The sequence below is a fragment of the Pinus tabuliformis genome, chromosome 5_1 (genome assembly GCF_031772625.1).
Source record: "Pinus tabuliformis cultivar Carrire ecotype Pingquan chromosome 5_1, CPIR1, whole genome shotgun sequence".
Lineage (NCBI taxonomy): Eukaryota > Viridiplantae > Streptophyta > Pinopsida > Pinales > Pinaceae > Pinus > Pinus tabuliformis.
Genome location: NC_142305.1, coordinates 136,840,595 through 136,860,420, shown reverse-complemented (window position 1 = coordinate 136,860,420; position 19,826 = coordinate 136,840,595). Strand labels below are relative to the sequence as shown.

Here is a 19,826-nt window from a genome sequence, read left to right as displayed (position 1 = left end):
TTGGGCAAGGCGTGCTACGCGTTGGGTTTTTCGCCCAGAAACTTGCCAGCAAGCATTCAAATCCTTTCTTAACTCAAGCAAACTACAGGTAGGCTTCATTTCCATGGCTGGTTTTGGTTTTGCAAGATTAATGTGAAAGAATTATGATAAATATGCCATGAAAATTAAATGTAAAAACCCTAAGTTGCTGTGTGGATTTAAAGGCCTAGTTTGCTAGGGTTTCAAAGTTATATGCTGCCCAAGGTTTTCCCATTTTAGTGCTTCTTTTCCCCCCCATATTCACCAGCATTTCCCTTAAAATTCCCCATAAAATTCTACACTATCCCTCCACAAAATCCCAAACCCTACAATATCATAATTTCTATGCCCTTTCCCTTCCCTAAATTCCTTGTTTATTTTCAATGCCCCTAATTCCCTCATGTTTCCCTTTCCCTAACAATTCCCTTGTATTTATGTCCCCTTGGTAACAACATTTTGAAAAAGGAAAAAGTCAAACAGCAGTCAATTGTGTGCACAGTCAGCATATACATTTCAGCCATCTTGTCTTCAAAAATATGTCACAAACCGAATCAGCTTATGAGCAGAGCTATGACAGTGATTCTACACCAAAAATAGAGGTGCCAAGGAGGTATCACAAGGGTGGCAAAGGTGGTCGGCATGTCAGGGAGGAGCCCACTTCTTTGGCTCATTTGCAAGCTTGTCCACTTGCAATGAACTGTTTTCAGTACCAATCATGTTTTGAATATTGTGAGCGGATCTCACAAATCCAACATCATCGAGCACTAGTTCGCTTATTTGTCCTACATTTGCATAATGGTCATGTAAACCTTGCTGGAGTGGATTTCACCTTGTCACCTGAGATTATTGCTCAGGCCACCAGGATACCAAATGTAGGGGAGGAGTGGAATAAGCGCCAGCAGTTAGACAGATTTCACTATGAGCCATATATCAAATCCGGGTGTATGAGGCACTTAACTGCTGTTTTTCCTTTCAAATTCCTAAGGGATGAATATGCACTGTTGATGAGACTTATTATTCGGTATTTCACTTGTGAGGGCAGATTTTCACGTCTATATTCGTACCATATCCGTTTGTTGATGCATTTCACAAGGGTACGAATGATGAACATTCCATTTTTCATGTGTCGCAACATAGAGAGGATGGTGCCTTTAGTACAAAGGAAGAGCCCAGCACATCAGCATAAGAGCATCTATCATTATGCACTGATTAAGATCATAGTGATGCATCAGTTGGCACAGCAGGGTATTGCTTGGGAGGAGTTCATTTCTTGCGACTTTTTCACGGTGCCACAGCCACCTCCCGAGATTGTCCATGATGAGGGAGGGCCTTCACATCAGTTTGACATTCCTGAGCCCGAGCATGTCAGCGCTCCTTCATATGTTACATATCAGAGAGGCCACAGGGCCTTATTTGCATCTGCACGGCGAGTATTATCTCCACCTAGAGTGGAAGGGGTCTCGCCTTCTTCATCAGCACAGCGAGTATTATCTCCACATCAGGTGGAAAGGGTCTCGCCTTCTGCAGCACAGGTACAGGATAGAGGCAAGCAATCCATGTTGGATGAGGGACCTTCAGGAGATCCGGACACGGATATTATTGATCTTGATATCAGTTCTCCTAGCTCGGAGCTAAAGGAGGTCATTCAACAACAAAAGGCTGAGAATCACTTGTTGCAACAGAAATTGGAAATGGCCAATTGGACAATCAACTACTTGGAGCAGCGCAACAAACAGCTAGAAGATGAACACACTCTTTATGAGTTGCGGCGAATCCGAGAAGACCGAAACTTGGCCCGCAAGAGACCCGGTGATTTGACACCTATTGAGCGAGAGTCTATGTTCATCCGGGTGAACACTCATTTAGAGAAATTGTTAGCCAAGGCAAACAGAGACAAAGATATGCTTCGCCATATGAAGAATCATTACTGGGCCCGCATGCATGTTTGCAAAGCGAAAATGAAGATCCTTAAGAGGCGATTGAGCAAGGCATTAAAACGGCGAAAAAGGCCCGATCCACTCCAAATTTTGGCCGAAGCCTCCTTGAAGGAGCATGGTACTTGATGAAACACCCCCAGCTCAAATCTCAAAAAATTTGGAGAAGTTTTTGTCAATTTTGAAATTTTTGTATTAAAAATAGGTTTTTGCCCTCAACGCGTAGCGCGCCGCGCGCTACCCTGAAGATGGGGAGGTCTAATTCAAGAAAGGTTTGCATTTTTGGATTTGTCATGATGAAATACATCTGCTCAGCCACTGCCAAGGCATTTCATCAAGGTTTGGGTCCCCAAAAGGTCAAAAAACATGCAAAAAATGACCTCACTGCCCCTTTTTGGACACACAGGTAGCAGTCTTGGGAGAATGCATTTTTGGAGGGGCAAATGGGCACCAAATTGAAAAATTCCACTTGGGTTGGAAAGCAGACATCCAGACCTTTCCAACAAGCCCACCTGAGCCCAATTTGGATGCCGGGAAGTGCCCCAAAAGTGAGCTGAAAGGCGCGCTACGCATCAGGGTATTTTCTAAGTTTTTCATCTTCAGCACAGGAAAACGCAGCTATTTGACCAGTTTTGACTTTTGATGGGATTTTTCACCCTCTTTGATGTAATTAATGTATTTTCATGTTGACATGACACTTATTTACCTATTCTAGAAGATTCATTCATAAAATAGCAAAAAATTAATGAATGAATTGGTTTCCTAGCTTATAGAGGCAAGTTGTTTTGATTGCCTAGATTGTAGTGCTTTGTTTAGAATTGGTTGAAACAGCTCCTAGGATGATGAGCTCGACCCCTAAAGGCAAGGAAATGTGTTAGCTTGCCTATATTATGTATCTTCTTAGTCATTTTCATGGTTGGACTCTTGAGGGATAATCTTAGACTGTATTACACATTGTATCTCTGCAATTTTGGCAAAGGAAAGACCAGGGTTTTGCAGCACTATTTGGGATTCCTGTGGTTATTTGTGTTGATGATGTGTTTCTCTCATGTACTTGTAAGTTTGTTATGTGTATCATTTTCCTACTATTCTCTTCTGCAAATTAAACAAATGAAGTGTTGAGGTAGAATTCATAATCTTGTATGCTCTGCCTTTAAGTTTGTTTAATATCTATGTTTTCATCTGTTTAAGGAGAACTCCTGAAAGTTTTTCGCTCTCCTTAGCTCCTCACCAGTCATATCTATCCATTCAATTCCTTTAAAGACATCAGGACGATTGCCTACCTTGCCCCAAAAAGACCTCTGCAAAAACTGTCACATCCCCGCACCCAAAATTGCCTTTCCATGTTTTCCAACAAAACCCTAAAAATCTTAAATCAAAATATCTTTATCAATTTACTAGCCTAAAATCAGTATTCATATCGGTCATCTCAGCCCCTTTGAAGACCTTTTTGCCGAGATAGACCCGGAGAGAGCCCTCTCCTGTCCTCGTAGGGCTAGCTACGAGGCTGAGCTTGGTTTGATGTTGCCTCGAGTTTTGCCTTCTTCAGCCTGAGGCAAATTCGAACGCTAACATAGTGGCGACCATACTGGGGAAGAACAAATGGTTTGCTGGTTGATGTCATTTGTTTTATAAGCTACAGACGGAGCCTGAAGTTATGCCAGGTAGTCTTCGAAACGCTTTTGCTTTGCATTAGCGGAAGTAGATAAACGCTGCTTCAGTCAATCTCCGGTCTAGCTTGTAAACGTGACATCTAATTTTAATTACCCCAGTACATGTATCAAGTTGCAGATCTGATGCTGATGGTAGACAACAGTCAGACACATATGAAGGCTGAAATCATTCACCTGACGACTTCATTCACTGAAAAATCCAGAGATCAATGCTTCATGGTGACTTCACTGCAGGAAGATTAGTAGCTTTGAGCTTTTCAAAATGGATTGGGTTGCAAGAAGATACGCTCCCATGAGCCGAGATCACATCCCTGGTTTTCCAAATAAAATTCCGAAGGTAGATTGGTCAAGGAATTTGCCTACATTTAAAGATGATGGTAAGAAGGACGCTGCTCTACATCTGGTTAGATTTCACATGCATATTCGCAAGTTGAAGGTTGATTTTCCTGAAGATTGCTTGATGAAGATATTCTTGGCCACTCTGGAAGGTAAAGCCCAATCTTGGTATGAAAGTTTGCCGCCTGCTTGTATTTACTGTTTAAAGGATTTTCATGCCTTGTTCATTGAAAGATATCAAACATCTTATCCATCATTAAATTTGGTTCATGACTGTTGCAAACATGCTTCTACTTTTATTGAAAGCCTTGAGAAATATTATGAAGATGATAATTTTATGGATGATGAAATCATGGAGGCCCTGTAAGAAAATCCGTTTCTGCAGCATAAAGAAAACTTAGAGGATACTTGTCCAGATGATCAGGACATTTTGCAGCAGAATCAAGATCAGCAGGCTGAAGATGGTCATATGGCTGAAAATAATGAAAGAGAAAGTGTCGTTTCAGATCTGCCCACAAAAGAAGACAACGTGCAGGGTAGTCAAGATTCATGTGATGCAGTCAAGTCAACTATTTCAGATCAACATTCAGATCATGATGACCAAGAATACCTTGTGCCGAATCCTATAAAGAAAAACTCGGCTGTTGAGATCATCTGGCATGAAGAAAATAGAGTTACAAATCTAAGTGCTCCCATCTCATCAGAACAAAGTCTTCATGAGGAGGTCATTCAGTCTGCTCATGAACAGCAAGGTGAGATCTTTGCTCAAGCAAGTGAAAAAGTTTCTTTGAGTGAATTTGTGGCAGACGATATAAATGATAATATTGTGCTTGATAATATTGAAGAATGTAATAAGGAACTTGATAATTTGGTTGTGATATCATATGAAGATGACCTACCATATTGTCAGACTACAGAAGATCATAGCATACAATATTACCTTTCAGATTCTTCATATGTCTCATGTGTTGAAATGTTTTTACAAGAGGAGATCTGCTCATCTACCTGTTCAGAGTTTTTTGAAGCCCATGAGCATACTTTTACCGAAGCACATGATGAAGGCAGATCAGAATTTGAAACAAAGGACACCTTGATCTTTCAGCAGGAGGTGGCAATGGCAAATCTTCATGTTTTTTACGATCCTCTAGCAAGTTTGTTGCAGCCAGCAGTGAAAGTGTTTATTACAGTGTTTTGTTGCAGCCATGGTCAACTATGTTTTTGGATGCCCAGTGATAGGTTTGTACTATTGACCAGAAGATCTGATAAGAAGAATCAGTCAAGAAGCCATCTTCTTGATTGGTTGCATTGGCATTTTGATATATTTTGAGGATATATTGTCTTGTAAGAAACACAGGTGGTTGTCATCATGATTTCAAATCTTGATGGACTGCTGCCCTTCAAAAAGCTTTGTAAAGTCTTGTTTTAAGTCAGTCATGAGTCATTTGTGTTTGGTCTGTTGAGTGAGTTTTTTCAAGTTATTTCAGTTTGCCATCGAGTCGGTTTGAGTCAAGCTTCAGTTAAGTTTCAGTCAGTTTTCAGTCAAGTTTTCATTCAATAAATGTGTCAAAGTCTGTGTTGGTTGTCGAAATGATGACTCCATAGCCCAATGGACGAAGGCACTGTCTGCTCACCCAAAGATCTGCGGTTCTTGGCACCTCCAAGGAGCTACCATCCCCATTGGAGCCAATGTTAGTGTCAGCCTTTCCAGCCTTCCTCCAGTGATCAAATATGCTCTTACAAAGTGGTCTCAGAGTGTCAAGGTCAAATTTTGTCATTTCAGTGAGTCTTCAAGCAAAATTTGGTCACTAGGCATTAGGTCTAGGGTTTGCTTTCACTCCTTTCAAAATTGCCCAAATGTCAGTCTATTTCACTATTCAGCTGAGTCTATCATCATTCATAGGGTTGTCATCATCATGTCAAGTTCCATTAGGTCATTTTACACCTTGTTCATGCTTCAGTTGCGCCTAGGGAAGGTTCATTTCCCTCTCCTAGGGTTTTGAAGGCAATTTCTCTGGGATGGTCAAATCATTAGAAAAACTTGTATCCAGATGTTCATACACCTTCCCCTATCCTTCATGTACCTTATCAAACACTTCCCATCTCTGAGATCCCCCAAATTCCTCAATTTTCCACAAACCCTAGTTTCTTGCTACAACCTGGCAATTTTCTAGGTTGGACCTGTGTTTTGCCCTTTTGGACCCCTTCCCCTCACTCGATCTCCGAGATTCCACTTTCCCCTGCTTCCTAACATCCCTCCCTACTTCCAAAAATTTCCCCAAGAATTTAGAAGCCCCTTATCCCCTTCATTTCGCTCCATTTCGACAAAATCCCTTGTTTCACACATCGGGATAGGTTTTACTCACATGATGTTTCTGAGCAATCAAAGATGAATTTTGGAAAACTGAGAGAGGTTTTTGTCCACAACATGCCAAAGAAGAAAAACCTCCTTCACTTTTTACACAGGTGTCATGGTTTTAGAGAAATGTCAAAAATATTGTTGCCTCAGGAGAATCGAATGCACCTCTGAAGTGACCTTGGGAAAATCAGGTTTTATCTTAGCTTGGTTGGCCAAATAACTTTCTTGATGAGTCAAATGATAACTAGACACAAGGAGCTTTCCAACGAGCTATCCTGCGCCCGATTTCGACACCAGGAAGGCCTCCAAAAGCCTCCTGCAAAATGCACTATGTCGCTGAGTGCGCGCTACGCATCAGGGTGGGCGCGCTACGCACCAGGGTGGGCGCGCTACGCATCAGCACGATTTTTCCTGTGTTAATTTGTTCGTGCGCTACGCACTAGAGGCGCGCTACGTGTTGGGCAAGGCGCGCTACGCGTTGGGTTTTTCGCCTAGAAACTTGCCAGCAAGCATTCAAATCCTTTCTTAACTCAAGCAAACTACAGGTAGGCTTCATTTCCATGGCTGGTTTTGGTTTTGCAAGATTAATGTGAAAGAATTATGATAAATATGCCATGAAAATTAAATGTAAAAACCCTAAGTTGCTGTGTGGATTTAAAGGCCTAGTTTGCTAGGGTTTCAAAGTTATATGCTGCCCAAGGTTTTCCCATTTTAGTGCTTCTTTTTCCCTCCCATATTCACCAACATTTCCCTTAAAATTCCCCATAAAATTCTACACTATCCCTCCACAAAATCCCAAACCCTACAATATCATAATTTATATGCCCTTTCCCTTCCCTAAATTCCTTGTTTATTTTCATTGTCCCTAATTCCCTCATGTTTCCCTTTCCCTAACAATTCCCTTGTATTTATGTCCCCTTGGTAACAACATTTTGAAAAAGGAAAAAGTCAAACAGCAGTCAATTGTGTGCACAGTCAGCATATACATTTCAGCCATCTTGTCTTCAAAAATATGTCACAAACCGAATCAGCTTATGAGCAGAGCTATGACAGTGATTCTACACCAGAAATAGAGGTGCCAAGGAGGTATCACAAGGGTGGCAAAGGTGGTCGACATGTCAGGGAGGAGCCCACTTCTTTGGCTCATTTGCAAGCTTGTCCACTTGCAATGAACTGTTTTCAGTACCAATCATGTTTTGAATATTGTGAGCGAATCTCACAAATCCAACATCACCGAGAACTAGTTCGCTTATTTGTCCTACATTTGCAGAATGGTCATGTAAACCTTGCTGGAGTGGATTTCACCTTGTCACCTGAGATTATTGCTCAGGCCACCGGGATACCAAATGTAGGGGAGGAGTGGAATAAGCGCCAACAGTTAGACAGATTTCACTATGAGCCATATATCAAACCCGGGTGTATGAGGCACTTAACTGCTGTTTTTCCTTTCAGATTCCTAAGGGATGAATATGCACCGTTGATGAGACTTATTATTCGGTATTTCACTTGTGAGGGTAGATTTTCACGTCTATATTCGTACCATATCCGTTTGTTGATGCATTTCACAAGGGTACGAATGATGAACATTCCATTTTTCATGTGTCGCAACATAGAGAGGATGGTGCCTTTAGTACAAAGGAAGAGCCCAGCACATCAGCATAAGAGCATCTATCATTATGCACTGATTAAGATCATAGTGATGCATCAGTTGGCACAACTGGGTATTGCTTGGGAGGAGTTCATTTCTCGCGACTTTTTCATGGTGCCACAGCCACCTCCCGAGATTGTCCATGATGAGGGAGGGCCTTCACATCAGTTTGACATTCCTGAGCCCGAGCATGTCAGCGCTCCTTCATATGTTACATATCAGAGAGGCCACAGGGCCTTCTTCATCAGCACAACGAGTATTATCTCCACATCAGGTGGAAAGGGTCTCGCCTTCTGCAGCACAGGTACAGGGACAGGTACAGGATAGAGGCAAGCAATCCATGTTGGATGAGGGACCTTCAGGAGATCCGGACACGGATATTATTGATCTTGATATCAGTTCTCCTAGCTCGGAGCTAAAGGAGGTCATTCAACCATTGTTTTAAAAAACGGCCGTTTCGATACCGAAACGGCCGAGTTGATCTGAGCCGATACCCTCAGCCATGACTCGGCCTTTGAAACGGTACGTTTGGCCGAGTCAGCCATGACTCGGCCGAGTCATTCAATGGCTGACTCGGCCAACTCGGCCGTTTCTGTTATGACTCGGCCGAGTCACAAAAAGTCGGCCCAGAACACTTTAAACAACAATTTAATATTTTTTTAATGGATTTTTAAGGTGATTTCTGATTGTTTTGGACTCCAAGGTGTTATATGAATTTGCTAAATGTCATTTGGGTTCCATCCCCCTCCCAAACCCTATTTAACACACTCAAATGCTCTCTACTATTGATATGCTATTCAAATTTCATGGTAATGTTAAATTCTTAAAGTAAAAGTGACATTCTCCTTAATCTTCATTTTCATCCTTTTACTTAAATTTTTAACATTACCATGAAATGACTCAGGATGTTTGAGAGTGGTTTCGGCCTCATTGGATTTCATATGGAGAAAGTAGAATTTTAGATTTCATTTAAAATCCAGCAGACTTATCAGTTTTTCAGGATTTCAGGATTGGAGGATTGCAATGTTTCCATTGAATTTTGTCATGTATTAGGGTATGGAACTCTTATTTAATCAAGAGCACCAATCCCTCTATGTACCTTGATGTTAGTGACATTGGTTGTCGAACTCCTCTGGGATCGCTCCCAAACCAGGAGCTTCTGAAAATGTCGCTCCCGCTCCCATTTTCACTCCTGCTCCCAAGTAACACAAAGAAGAGAAACCGTTTGGATCAAAAACGGTTAAATGATCTAGTTTATGTCCAATACAACCTTCGGCTCAGACGAAACCATTTGCTGAACAAAAGACCTGATTCAGATCCCATTGTGTTGGAAGACATTGATCCAACATGAGATTGGGTAGTGGAGAGTCGTCCAGCAAACTTTGATCTTGATGAGGATCTTGATTTAGATTTAGATATCGAGACATCAATTGAACTTGAACATGCTGTTCAGTTGAATGCAAATCCCAATCCACCATCCTCAGTCTCACAGCCAGTAAGGACTTCAGTTGTAGGCGTGTTTGGAAACATGAATGAAAATCTCTAAAATTATGTTTAAAATCTTTAAAATTATGTTTTTTTATAAAAAAAATAAATATTTAATGTATTTTTTACAACGACCGAGTCATTGAAATCGAACCGGCCGAGTCATTACTGTTTCAGAGTCGGAGTCGGAGTCGATCCTCGGCCGAGTCGGAGTCGGAGTCGGAGTCTTAAAACATTGCATTCAACAACAAAAGGCTGAGAATCACTTGTTGCAACAGAAATTGGAAATGGCCAATTGGACAATCAACTACTTGGAGCAGCGCAACAAATAGCTAGAAGATGAACACACTCTTAATGAGTTGCGACGAATCCGAGAAGACCGAAACTTGGCCCGCAAGAGACCCGGTGATTTGACACCTATTGAGCGAGAGTCTATGCTCATCCGGGTGAACACTCATTTAGAGAAATTGTTAGCCAAGGCAAACAGAGACAAAGATATGCTCCGCCATATGAAGAATCATTACTGGGCCCGCATGCATGTTTGCAAAGCGAAAATGAAGATCCTTAAGAGGCGATTGAGCAAGGCATTAAAACGGCGAAAAAGGCCCGATCCACTCCAAATTTTGGCCGAAGCCTCCTTGAAGGAGCATGGTACTTGATGAAACACCCCCAGCTCAAATCTCAAAAAATTTGGAGAGGTTTTTGTCAATTTTGAAATTTTTGTATTAAAAACAGGTTTTTGCCCTCAACGCGTAGCGCGCCGCGCGCTACCCTGAAGATGGGGAGGTCCAATTCAAGAAAGATTTGCATTTTTGGATTTGTCATGATGAAATACATCTGCTCAACCACTGCCAAGGCATTTCATCAAGGTTTGGGTCCCCAAAAGGTCAAAAAACATGCAAAAAATGACCTCACTGCCCCTTTTTGGACACACAGGTAGCAGTCTTGGGAGAATGCATTTTTGGAGGGGCAAATGGGCACCAAATTGAAAAATTCCACTTGGGTTGGAAAGCAGACATCCATACCTTTCCAACAAGCCCACCTGAGCCCAATTTGGATGCCGGGAAGTGCCCCAAAAGTGAGCTGAAAGGCGCGCTACGCGTAGGGTTTTGGCGCGCTACGCATCAGGGTATTTTCTAAGTTTTTCATCTTCAGCACAGGAAAACGCAGCTATTTGACCAGTTTTGACTTTTGATGGGATTTTTCACCCTCTTTGATGTAATTAATGTATTTTCATGTTGACATGACACTTATTTACCTATTCTAGAAGATTCATTCATAAAATAGCAAAAAATTAATGAATGAATTGGTTTCCTAGCTTATAGAGGCAAGTTGTTTTGATTGCCTAGATTGTAGTGCTTTGTTTAGAATTGGTTGAAACAGCTCCTAGGATGATGAGCTCGACCCCTAAAGGCAAGGAAATGTGTTAGCTTGCCTATATTATGTATCTTCTTAGTCATTTTCATGGTTGGACTCTTGAGGGATAAGCTTAGACTGTATTACACATTGTATCTCTGCAATTTTGGCAAAGGAAAGACCAGGGTTTTGCAGCACTATTTGGGATTCCTGTGGTTATTTGTGTTGATGGTGTGTTTCTCTCATGTACTTGTAAGTTTGTTATGTGTATCATTTTCCTACTATTCTCTTCTGCAAATTAAACAAATGAAGTGTTGAGGTAGAATTCATAATCTTGTATGCTCTGTCTTTAAGTTTGTTTAATATCTATGTTTTCATTGTTTAAGGAGAACTCCTGAAAGTTTCTCGCTCTCCTCAGCTCCTCACCAGTCATATCTATCCATTCAATTCCTTTAAAGACATCAGGACGATTGCCTACCTTGCCCCAAAAAGACCTCTGCAAAAACTGTGTCACATCCCCGCACCCAAAATTGCCTTTCCCTGTTTTCCAACAAAACCCTAAAAATCTTAAATCAAAATATCTTTATCAATTTACTAGCCTAAAATCAGTATTCATATCGGTCATCTCAGCCCCTTTGAAGACCTTTTTGCCGAGATAGACCCAGAGAGAGCCCTCTCTTGTCCTCGTAGGGCTAGCTACGAGGCTGAGCTTGGTTTGATGTTGCCTCGAGTTTTGCCTTCTTCAGCCTGAGGCAAATTCGAACGCTAACACATTCAATGCGGTCCTCACCATCAATTGCTGATAGGACGTGGCCCCTATGGAAATTTAGCTGGTCACGAATCTCCTTCAATCGATCGAGGAAGACATCTATCTGCTCTCCCTTCTGCATCTGGTATGACCGCAGCTGATTTTCAAGTAACATCTTCCTCTGCACGGAAGTATGCTGGTACAATTTCTTCAGGGCATCCCACATCTCATTTGCCGTGTCCTTCTCGGCAATATGCGGCACCACATGATCCTTGACCCCATCAAGGATGATGCACTTCGCTCTGGCCATTTCCTCCTCGCACTTCTCATTTTCAGCTGGGTCAACTGGGATCACTATTGTTTTCAAGGCGAAGTCCTTGATGCGATATTTGTCTAGAATGGACAGGATCTTGGCCTTCCAGACCACGAAGTTGGGTGCTCTGTCCAACCTATCCTGATCTCTTAGTCAATTCACGACCATTATGTTGCTCTTTATCCGACTCCTCCGAGTCTCTCTACTTCCCTCCTGGAAGTCCTCTGTTCGACTCCTGTTGAGTCTGTCAACTTCCCGTCTGGAAGTTCTCAGTTTGGCTCCCTCTGAGTCTCGATTTCCCTACTGGAAATCCCTCCTCCTTGGTCTTGCCCTGTTAGGTACTGTTCTGACCACAATACCCCACCAACTTCTCTTCGCAAATTACTCGCAGCCTCCTATACCCTAGCAATTGAAGGATTGAGCCACTTGGCTCTGTGCAACCCAACACCGACAAATCAGCTCCCCTAGCCAACTGCGTCAGCCCTCTTGGCCTCTATGTGGCTTTGCGTGAGCCTGATTTTGCATCCATTAGCCTCTGCGCTGCCTTTCTTTGGCCCAGAATGATGACGCAGTCTCTTTGTGTCACTCCTTCCTCTGTCACTTTCTGCACGGATCAGCTCTGTCACTCGGGACAGCTGAATCTGCTGCTACTGCTCTACTAGCTAATGCCTTTATTTATTCCGTGATTTGCAACCACGCTCTAATACCATGTTGGAATTTCTAAGTTTAACCTGTTAGAAATTCTTCCTGTATTATCTGGTTTATTTCTTCCTGCTTGTTTAATTGCTTAACAAGTTATTTACCGTGTAAATATTGAAAATAAACACAAGTACAGTATCAACATCTACGGATCATCAACTAAAAGAAAATAAGCAAACAAGTGACATCATTATTTTTGGATCAATGTCCCCGGAAAAACCCAATGCGGGAAAATCGATGCAGCTATTCAGAGGGTTTTATTATTATGTAGTTTTCAAAATACAACTAGGGTGCCAGAAATGGCTCACCCAACAGAGAATGCCCTCGATAGTAGTACCTCTCCTCGGAGACAGATATTCCGGCTGATCAATTACCGGGTGAACGATCCATTCAGAGGGTTTTATTATTATGCAGTTTTCAGAATACAACTAGGGTGCCAGAAATGGCTCACCCAACAGAGAATGCCCTCGATAGTAGTACCTCTCCTTGGAGACGGATATTCCGACTGATCAATTACCGGATGAATGATCCCACAACAACAATTGCAGGTCCCACCGCTCTGCGTCACTCTAATAGGGACTGCGTCACCCTATCCGGCTCACCAGCACCCAGTCTATCCCATGAAATCCTTCTAGCGCTGCCTCTTGGCCCTGCGAGAGCTTTGCTAGCCTCTGGGTCAGCCCCTAGACCGTCTACATCTCACACGCTGGCCTCTCCTGGCTCTGTGCAGCTCCTGGCTGCCTCTGCGTCAACCTCTCCGGGCTCTGCGCAGCTCCTGGCTGCCTCTGCGTCAACCTCTCCGGGCTCTGCGCAGCTCCTGGCTGCCTCTGCGTCAACCTCTCCGGGCTCTGCGCTGTCTCTCTAGTACCAACTTTGCCTCTCTGCTATGTATTCACTGCCCCTGGATGCTGATCATTGATTTTATCTCTCTTATCAAATCCCGCTCTAGAGAATAGAATGACTGATCACTCTGGTGTGTTCTTCAACTGACCCTCAAGTCTCCTCTTATACTTTTCTTGTTGGTCCATCAACGACTGAGATTAAATCTCTAATTAACGGCTAAGATTAGATTTGGCTTGATCCATGACTTTTGGAACCTTCTAAGCAAGTTTTATATTAATACCCATTAGTATTTTATTTTTTCTTAAGTTTAGACTTAGGAGCTCCATTAAAAATATTAATTATTTTAATATCTCCCAAACCAGTTAGAATCTGCCCAAACCATTCTGGGTCTTAGAGATTTCATGTGCTTTAGCCTCTCCACCACTTTTCATGGCTAGAGCACATCCGATGCTACCTCAAATCAACAGAAATCACTTTGCTCTCCTCTAGCAACTGCTGTGTTGCCCTCTCTAAGAAATTCGATCTCTTGATCTCTCTCCGATATGTTTTCCAAATGCCCATCAAGCCTCCTCTTATAATCTTCTCGTTGAGAACCAACGACCCATATTAGATTCTAATCAATGGCTTAGATCATTTTGGCGTGATCCTCGACTTCTTCTAGAAGTTTCACCCCCAGTTTGATTAATACCCTTAATTATTTTAATTTCCTAAGTTTAGACTTAGGCACCCATTAAAAATAATTAATTATTTTAATAAAATTGTCTTCGGGTGGAATTTCCCAAAACGATTTTTGGGTATTCTGGAATACATGTGTCTAAGCATCCCTGCAAGTTTGGGGGCTTAGAGCACATCTGATGCCTCCAGAAATCAACACTCCCTCTTAGCGAGGAATGTGCTCTAGTAATGCAACCTATTGAAGCATCACCCTTCTTTGTAACATATCCCTCTGCGCTACTGATGTCTGACATCATTGCCCACCAACTACTGCACAAATGTTGAATCTATACTGCTGCTGACCCTACCACTGCCAACACTAATCTGTACTGCAACCCTTGTAAATGTTGCATTTGTGTTGCTATTGTCCCTGCCATTGCCAACGTTGCATCTGCATTGCAACCTTCCCCAATTGTTGTTGCTATTGCTTCAGCGACGGAAAAGCATCCAAGATTACTGAACAGGTGTTCAGTATGATGCATCTGTTGCTGGAGTTCTGACCGTTGCTAGTCTCTGTGCTGTCACTGAAGCCACTGTGCTTCTGTTGACTTTTCTTTGTGCCAATTACAATGCTGCCAACACTAGCTCTGCACTGCTCAGACTCTGGCGCTCCTAGCCACTACAACTGTCACTCCAACACTCCTCTGCACCAACTGACCTTGGTCCATCCTGCTACTTCTGATATGGGCTCCCGTAGCAAGGTATTGATCCAAGAGGTGGACTCCTCAAGGAATTTGTCCATCTGCAGTTCTTTCGAACTACAGTACTAGATCACCCCACCTCTCCCCTGTATTTGGGCAATCATGGCAAACTCCTCTTCCTTGATCTTTGCGGCTATAGCCTGCAGATCATGTTTCACATCCTTGTCCTTCTTCTTGAGAGGACATTGCGTAGTGTAGTGACCAAGTTCACCACACCGGAAACATTTGATCTTTGAGACATTTTCTTCTTTCTCTGTTGCTCCTGTTGCTGCTTAGATGCAGGGGCTGCATTCTCTTCCTCCTCCTTGGACTTTGTCCCACTGTTGCTGCTGCCATCGAGTTTGCACTTGACTAAGTCTTGCCTCATCTCTTCCTGCTGAAGAGCGGCCCACATTCCTTCCCAATCTGGCAATTTCTCTCTGCCTAGGATACTCTAGACAAAAACTTGCCATTCTTCTGAAACTGAATTTAGGGCCAACCTCACCATCTCTGTAGGTTGAGGTAGGGGGTAGTAATTGCTTTATATCGTTCACAGCATGCTCTGATTTCCCAAAGCTCTGAGCAGTAATACAAAGAAAAATCAAGAAAAGGCAAAAGGCAAATAAGGAGGTGTGGAAAAACAAAGGCCTGGGTAACTCATGTATCCACAATTACTCCCTCACTATTTCTAGACCCCATTTAAAGCACTACTATTACTTTTAGTTAGTTGGGGTTATGGGGAACCCTTCCTCGTCCATTTAAGAGGTAGTTAGGTCTAAAAGGTGGGGGTTTGGGCCAAGGTGACAGCGGGTCCCTGCCCTATGTGTGTCCATCCAGGAGGTTGCTAGGTAGGTAGCTCCACCCATTCCCCATTCAGAACTTACTTGTTTTCCCTTGGGGTCAAGAAGTATACTGTCCCCCCACCCGCAGATAAGCATAGTTACTAATACAAAAGGCAGGCCCCTTTTTTGGATATTTATAGGACTGTAGTTTGTTTTCCATGCCTGACTACTCAACACTGATACAGGATTGCTCTGTGAGGGTGTGAAATTGCTCAGTTCTAATGGTTTTTGAAAAATTTCTAGAACAGACTCCGAGTGTAAGATAGTTATGATAAGGGCATACTGAAGCACGCTGAATAAAAAAGTTCCAGGGAAAGATCAATTGCTGGTAATAACTCTATAGCTAACTACTTATAAGGATGAAATGCTCGTTGTAAATATTGCATGATAGATGAAAAATCTGCTGATTTTCTCTATCAACAAAGCTGGATTTCAGACACAAGTTATTGTAACCATTAGTTTATCTCAGTTGAACTTGGGAATAGAACTAGAGGCAAGGTGCTGATTTCTGGAACATTACATAAGAATAATATATCGCCCCTTGAAACACTGAAAAGTATTGTTAGCTTCAGTTGGCATGGGTAAAAGTTAACAATTCTTTCATTTGCATGATAGTCATCATGTCTGTGTCACCTGACTCAATGAATCTATTATAGATGAATATAATCATTGACGGAAGTATTGTGTCTGTCTTGTTTATAAGGATGATCCTCCAAACAATTATTTCTTATCATTCCCCTCATATGCACTTGTGTTTCTAAAACTGATCATAATTTATACATGTAAAACATGTCTTAAATTTCTGGGAAGAAAGTTAGGTTCTTCTACAGTTTTCTACTGAGTCAACATCTGTATATGAAGGATAGATATGAATCAAAGTGCAGTCTCATGGAATTTCACTTACAAACTAATGTTGCTGGTTGAATTTTGACTATTTCCTTTTAAACTGAGTTATGTGAGAAGCATATGCAGTGTGTCACGACTCACATTCACAACTCTAAGTGGTTTGTTTATCCCGCTTACTGTTTGCTGGAATATGACTTTATGAGGCTAGTACACATATGCATTCCACTAAATTCTTTTCTGTAAATGTTGATTCCGAACTATTTTCTTTCCTTGACTAATATGCTGGGAGCATAATTTTAACTTGTTTATCCTTCTGCAATTAGTGTTGATTAGTTCCCCTTGACAACTATTGTGTAACAGTTGAGGGTCATATTCCTATTGAGGCTTATGAGAAAGAAATGTAGTAGCAGTGTGATTGAGTAGGATGGGTCAGAAATACATCTAGTAAAGATGATAGACTGCCACATATATCTTGCAGGTGTTTAAAAGGTTCTCTGAAGATTTAGTGATAAGATTTGAGTATTTGATGCTAGTCAATGTAAAGTACCACTGTACTAAATAGCAATGAGCATCGTTAGGTTAGGGTGAGCTATGTGTAAAGAATTTTGTTAGAGGTAATTTTAAGCTTCAGCTGCTCATAATAAATATGATAAGCAGCTTAAAAATGTCACTATTAATGCCCACCCTAATGCTGATGGAAATAATGCTATTATAACCTTGATAAAATCAGTTTTTGATGAAGCATTACCATTCTTTAAACAATGAGGATTAATGTTTTTTAAAGGACATGTTACTAATGTTATTCATATTTTTACAGTGTTGGAGGCAAATCCATGGAGGGGGGATTCAAGGGAGGACTCAAAAGCTGTCTATGTGCTTGCCCAGGGGGAAAATCAGTTATGGACTATGAGAACTCGGAGAACTCGCAGGTGTGTTCAATGTTTAAAAGTGGATTGTATTTTGTTATAATACATCAATATATCTCAATCTGAAAATATTGGGAAACTTTGAGACAATGAGCGTTTCTGTTTGTGTGCAGTGAAGTTGAGCATGAGCTTGGGATGTTGTTTCCTAAACAAGGAAAAAAGAGAACTGAAAATGGCTCTCAAAGGAAAAATTCTGGCTCTAACACTCGATTTCGTATGCTGGTGGAGGACGTAAGGGAAGGAGTACTCGTAAGTATGATGATCATGCTTCTAGACATAATATTTCTATTTCATTGAATCAAGATTTGCTGTATCTGTGTCAAAAAGGCAAAAGAGTCAGGATGCCTTTTAGAGATTATTTGGGAAATTAGTTTCTTTACATATCTTTTTTCTAGATTTTATGACGACTTAGTAACATGTTATCTTTGAAACGACTCTGTTGTAAATAAATAATGCCCTTTTTAAAAAGACGTGCATTATATATACATAACTACGTAGAAATATTATCAAGCTATATATAAGAGTGTACAGACATGGTCTAGGAAATGATTATGCACATTGCAGACAAGCCCTCCCTATGTGAGTAATGCTAACATGCCTATCAGATTATAGTATTATACACAGATTGATTAGAGAGGAGATCAAGCTTTTGAGAAGGGAACCATCAAGTTAGAATTCGTCAAATCATAATGTCTTTTTACATATGTACACATGAAGAGGAGAAAGATGTTGCGTCACTTCTTCCTATTTATTCATTATTAACTCTAGAGTCTAAAGTAGCTAACGTATATGTATTTACATAAAGTAACTGCTAATACTAATAAATGACCATTATCTATAATTACACTAACGTCCTTCCTTAATGGCCATTTTGAAATTTGGAAAATACACAAGCTTATGTTTAAATTTGACAAACTTACGTAGACTGAGTGGCTTGGTGAAGATGGCCATGCTATTTGGCTCTTGTACAACTACTCTGCCTGCTTTTCTTGTTGTACGGTTGTCCAAAATTGCCTTTTAAATTTTGGTGGTTGGGTTTCCTCTCTTTGCTGCTCCTTTGCACTCTCCTCCTTTGGTGGTTGGGTGAACATTCCAGATACCACTTGCTCGCCAGATCATACAAGAGAGGCTACACAACTCGAGGTTCAAAATGGAAGCCAGCTGGGATCTCAACCATGTATGGCATTAATGTGTCCCTCGTTTCAAGAGGAGGAACATTCACTCGAGCGTTTATCCTATGCACAACAGTTAATTTGTAATAAAGATGGGAATTGAATGTGGTGGTATTCCCGAAGGATATTGTGGGAAGCATGACCTACTTTTAGGAATGTTTCTTTGGTTAGCAATGATTTATACCTATCGTTCTGCTAAAGCTTGGTAGTGGCAAGGAAAAAGCTTTGTGGGTAACATCTTCGTGATAGAGCAAAACGAAGGACCAAGCCCTCCTGGCCCGGTCTCTTTACTTCTTTGAGTTTGTGCTAGCTAAGGACACTCACTCTAAACCATCATTGTCGATTGTTGAAGCTTCATCGCCTTCAACTCCTCTTGAGCGCATTCCAGTTGGCATAGGCTTAAGATATATTGATGTTTAGCGTTGTCTTTTCTCTTAATTTTCACTTGGCCACCCTACGAGGGTGCAACAACTAGTCTCTACAATCAGTATTGGTCAATGATTATCCGGGCTATCAATGCTTCTACACTCTCTCTCTAGTCTATTTGTTCTCTCTCCCCTGCGGTTAAAATGCGCAAGGAATGAGTTTGGGCTCATCGTAGGGGTGGGGGTCATCATACTAATTCCTGGGCGAGGGTCCAAGCCCAAGCCTTGGCAGATAGATTTCTAGATCATACACAGTTGGGGATACAACAAGAATTGGCGGACGAGCGGCTAGAACTCTCAAATTCTGAAATTATGGCAGAGTTGGAACACCGGGTTCCAGATCTGGGTGCTCCCAGAGCAAGGCACAACCAATATATGCACATGGTGGACTTTTATTGGTATTTTAAGAATTTGTTGGGAAAAGTGCTTTTCCATCGCAATGACACTAGAGATGAGCTCCTCCTTCGAATGGAAGAACTCCACCTATTATACCAGATTATGGACCGAAAGGATGCAAAGAATGGAGACTGCTCTTCTACATAATAGAGACCAACAACCACTTGGTCCACCGACTTCCCTTGCTCTGGATGTTTAACTTACTGGGTATTCTAGGCATGGTAACACTGGCAGTATGTCTGTCTTCTTTTTTGGTATCTAGCACCTATGTTTACAATTTGTTTTCTTTCTGTTCATTAGGCTTCTATGGCTTTTACAGCCAAAATTTTGTAAGTAATGTTACTATGAGCTTGGCATCCTACCAGCTCTATATGTCTAGTCATGGAAGATTTGAGTCAAGCATTGATCATGTTGAG

The 19,826-nt window shown here is 41.6% G+C and overlaps 1 protein-coding gene across 1 annotated transcript in view; it reads left to right on the top strand.

The window, feature by feature from the left end:
• LOC149163803 (plant/protein) overlaps nucleotides 1-19,826 on the top strand; it is a 115,332-nt gene that overhangs the window by 59,891 nt on the left and 35,615 nt on the right. Inside the window, exons 2-3 of the mRNA XM_089431873.1 lie at nucleotides 17,309-17,420; nucleotides 17,531-17,666. Of these exons, the coding sequence (XP_089287999.1) occupies nucleotides 17,309-17,420; nucleotides 17,531-17,666 (248 nt within the window). The remainder of the gene's footprint in view (nucleotides 1-17,308; nucleotides 17,421-17,530; nucleotides 17,667-19,826) is intronic.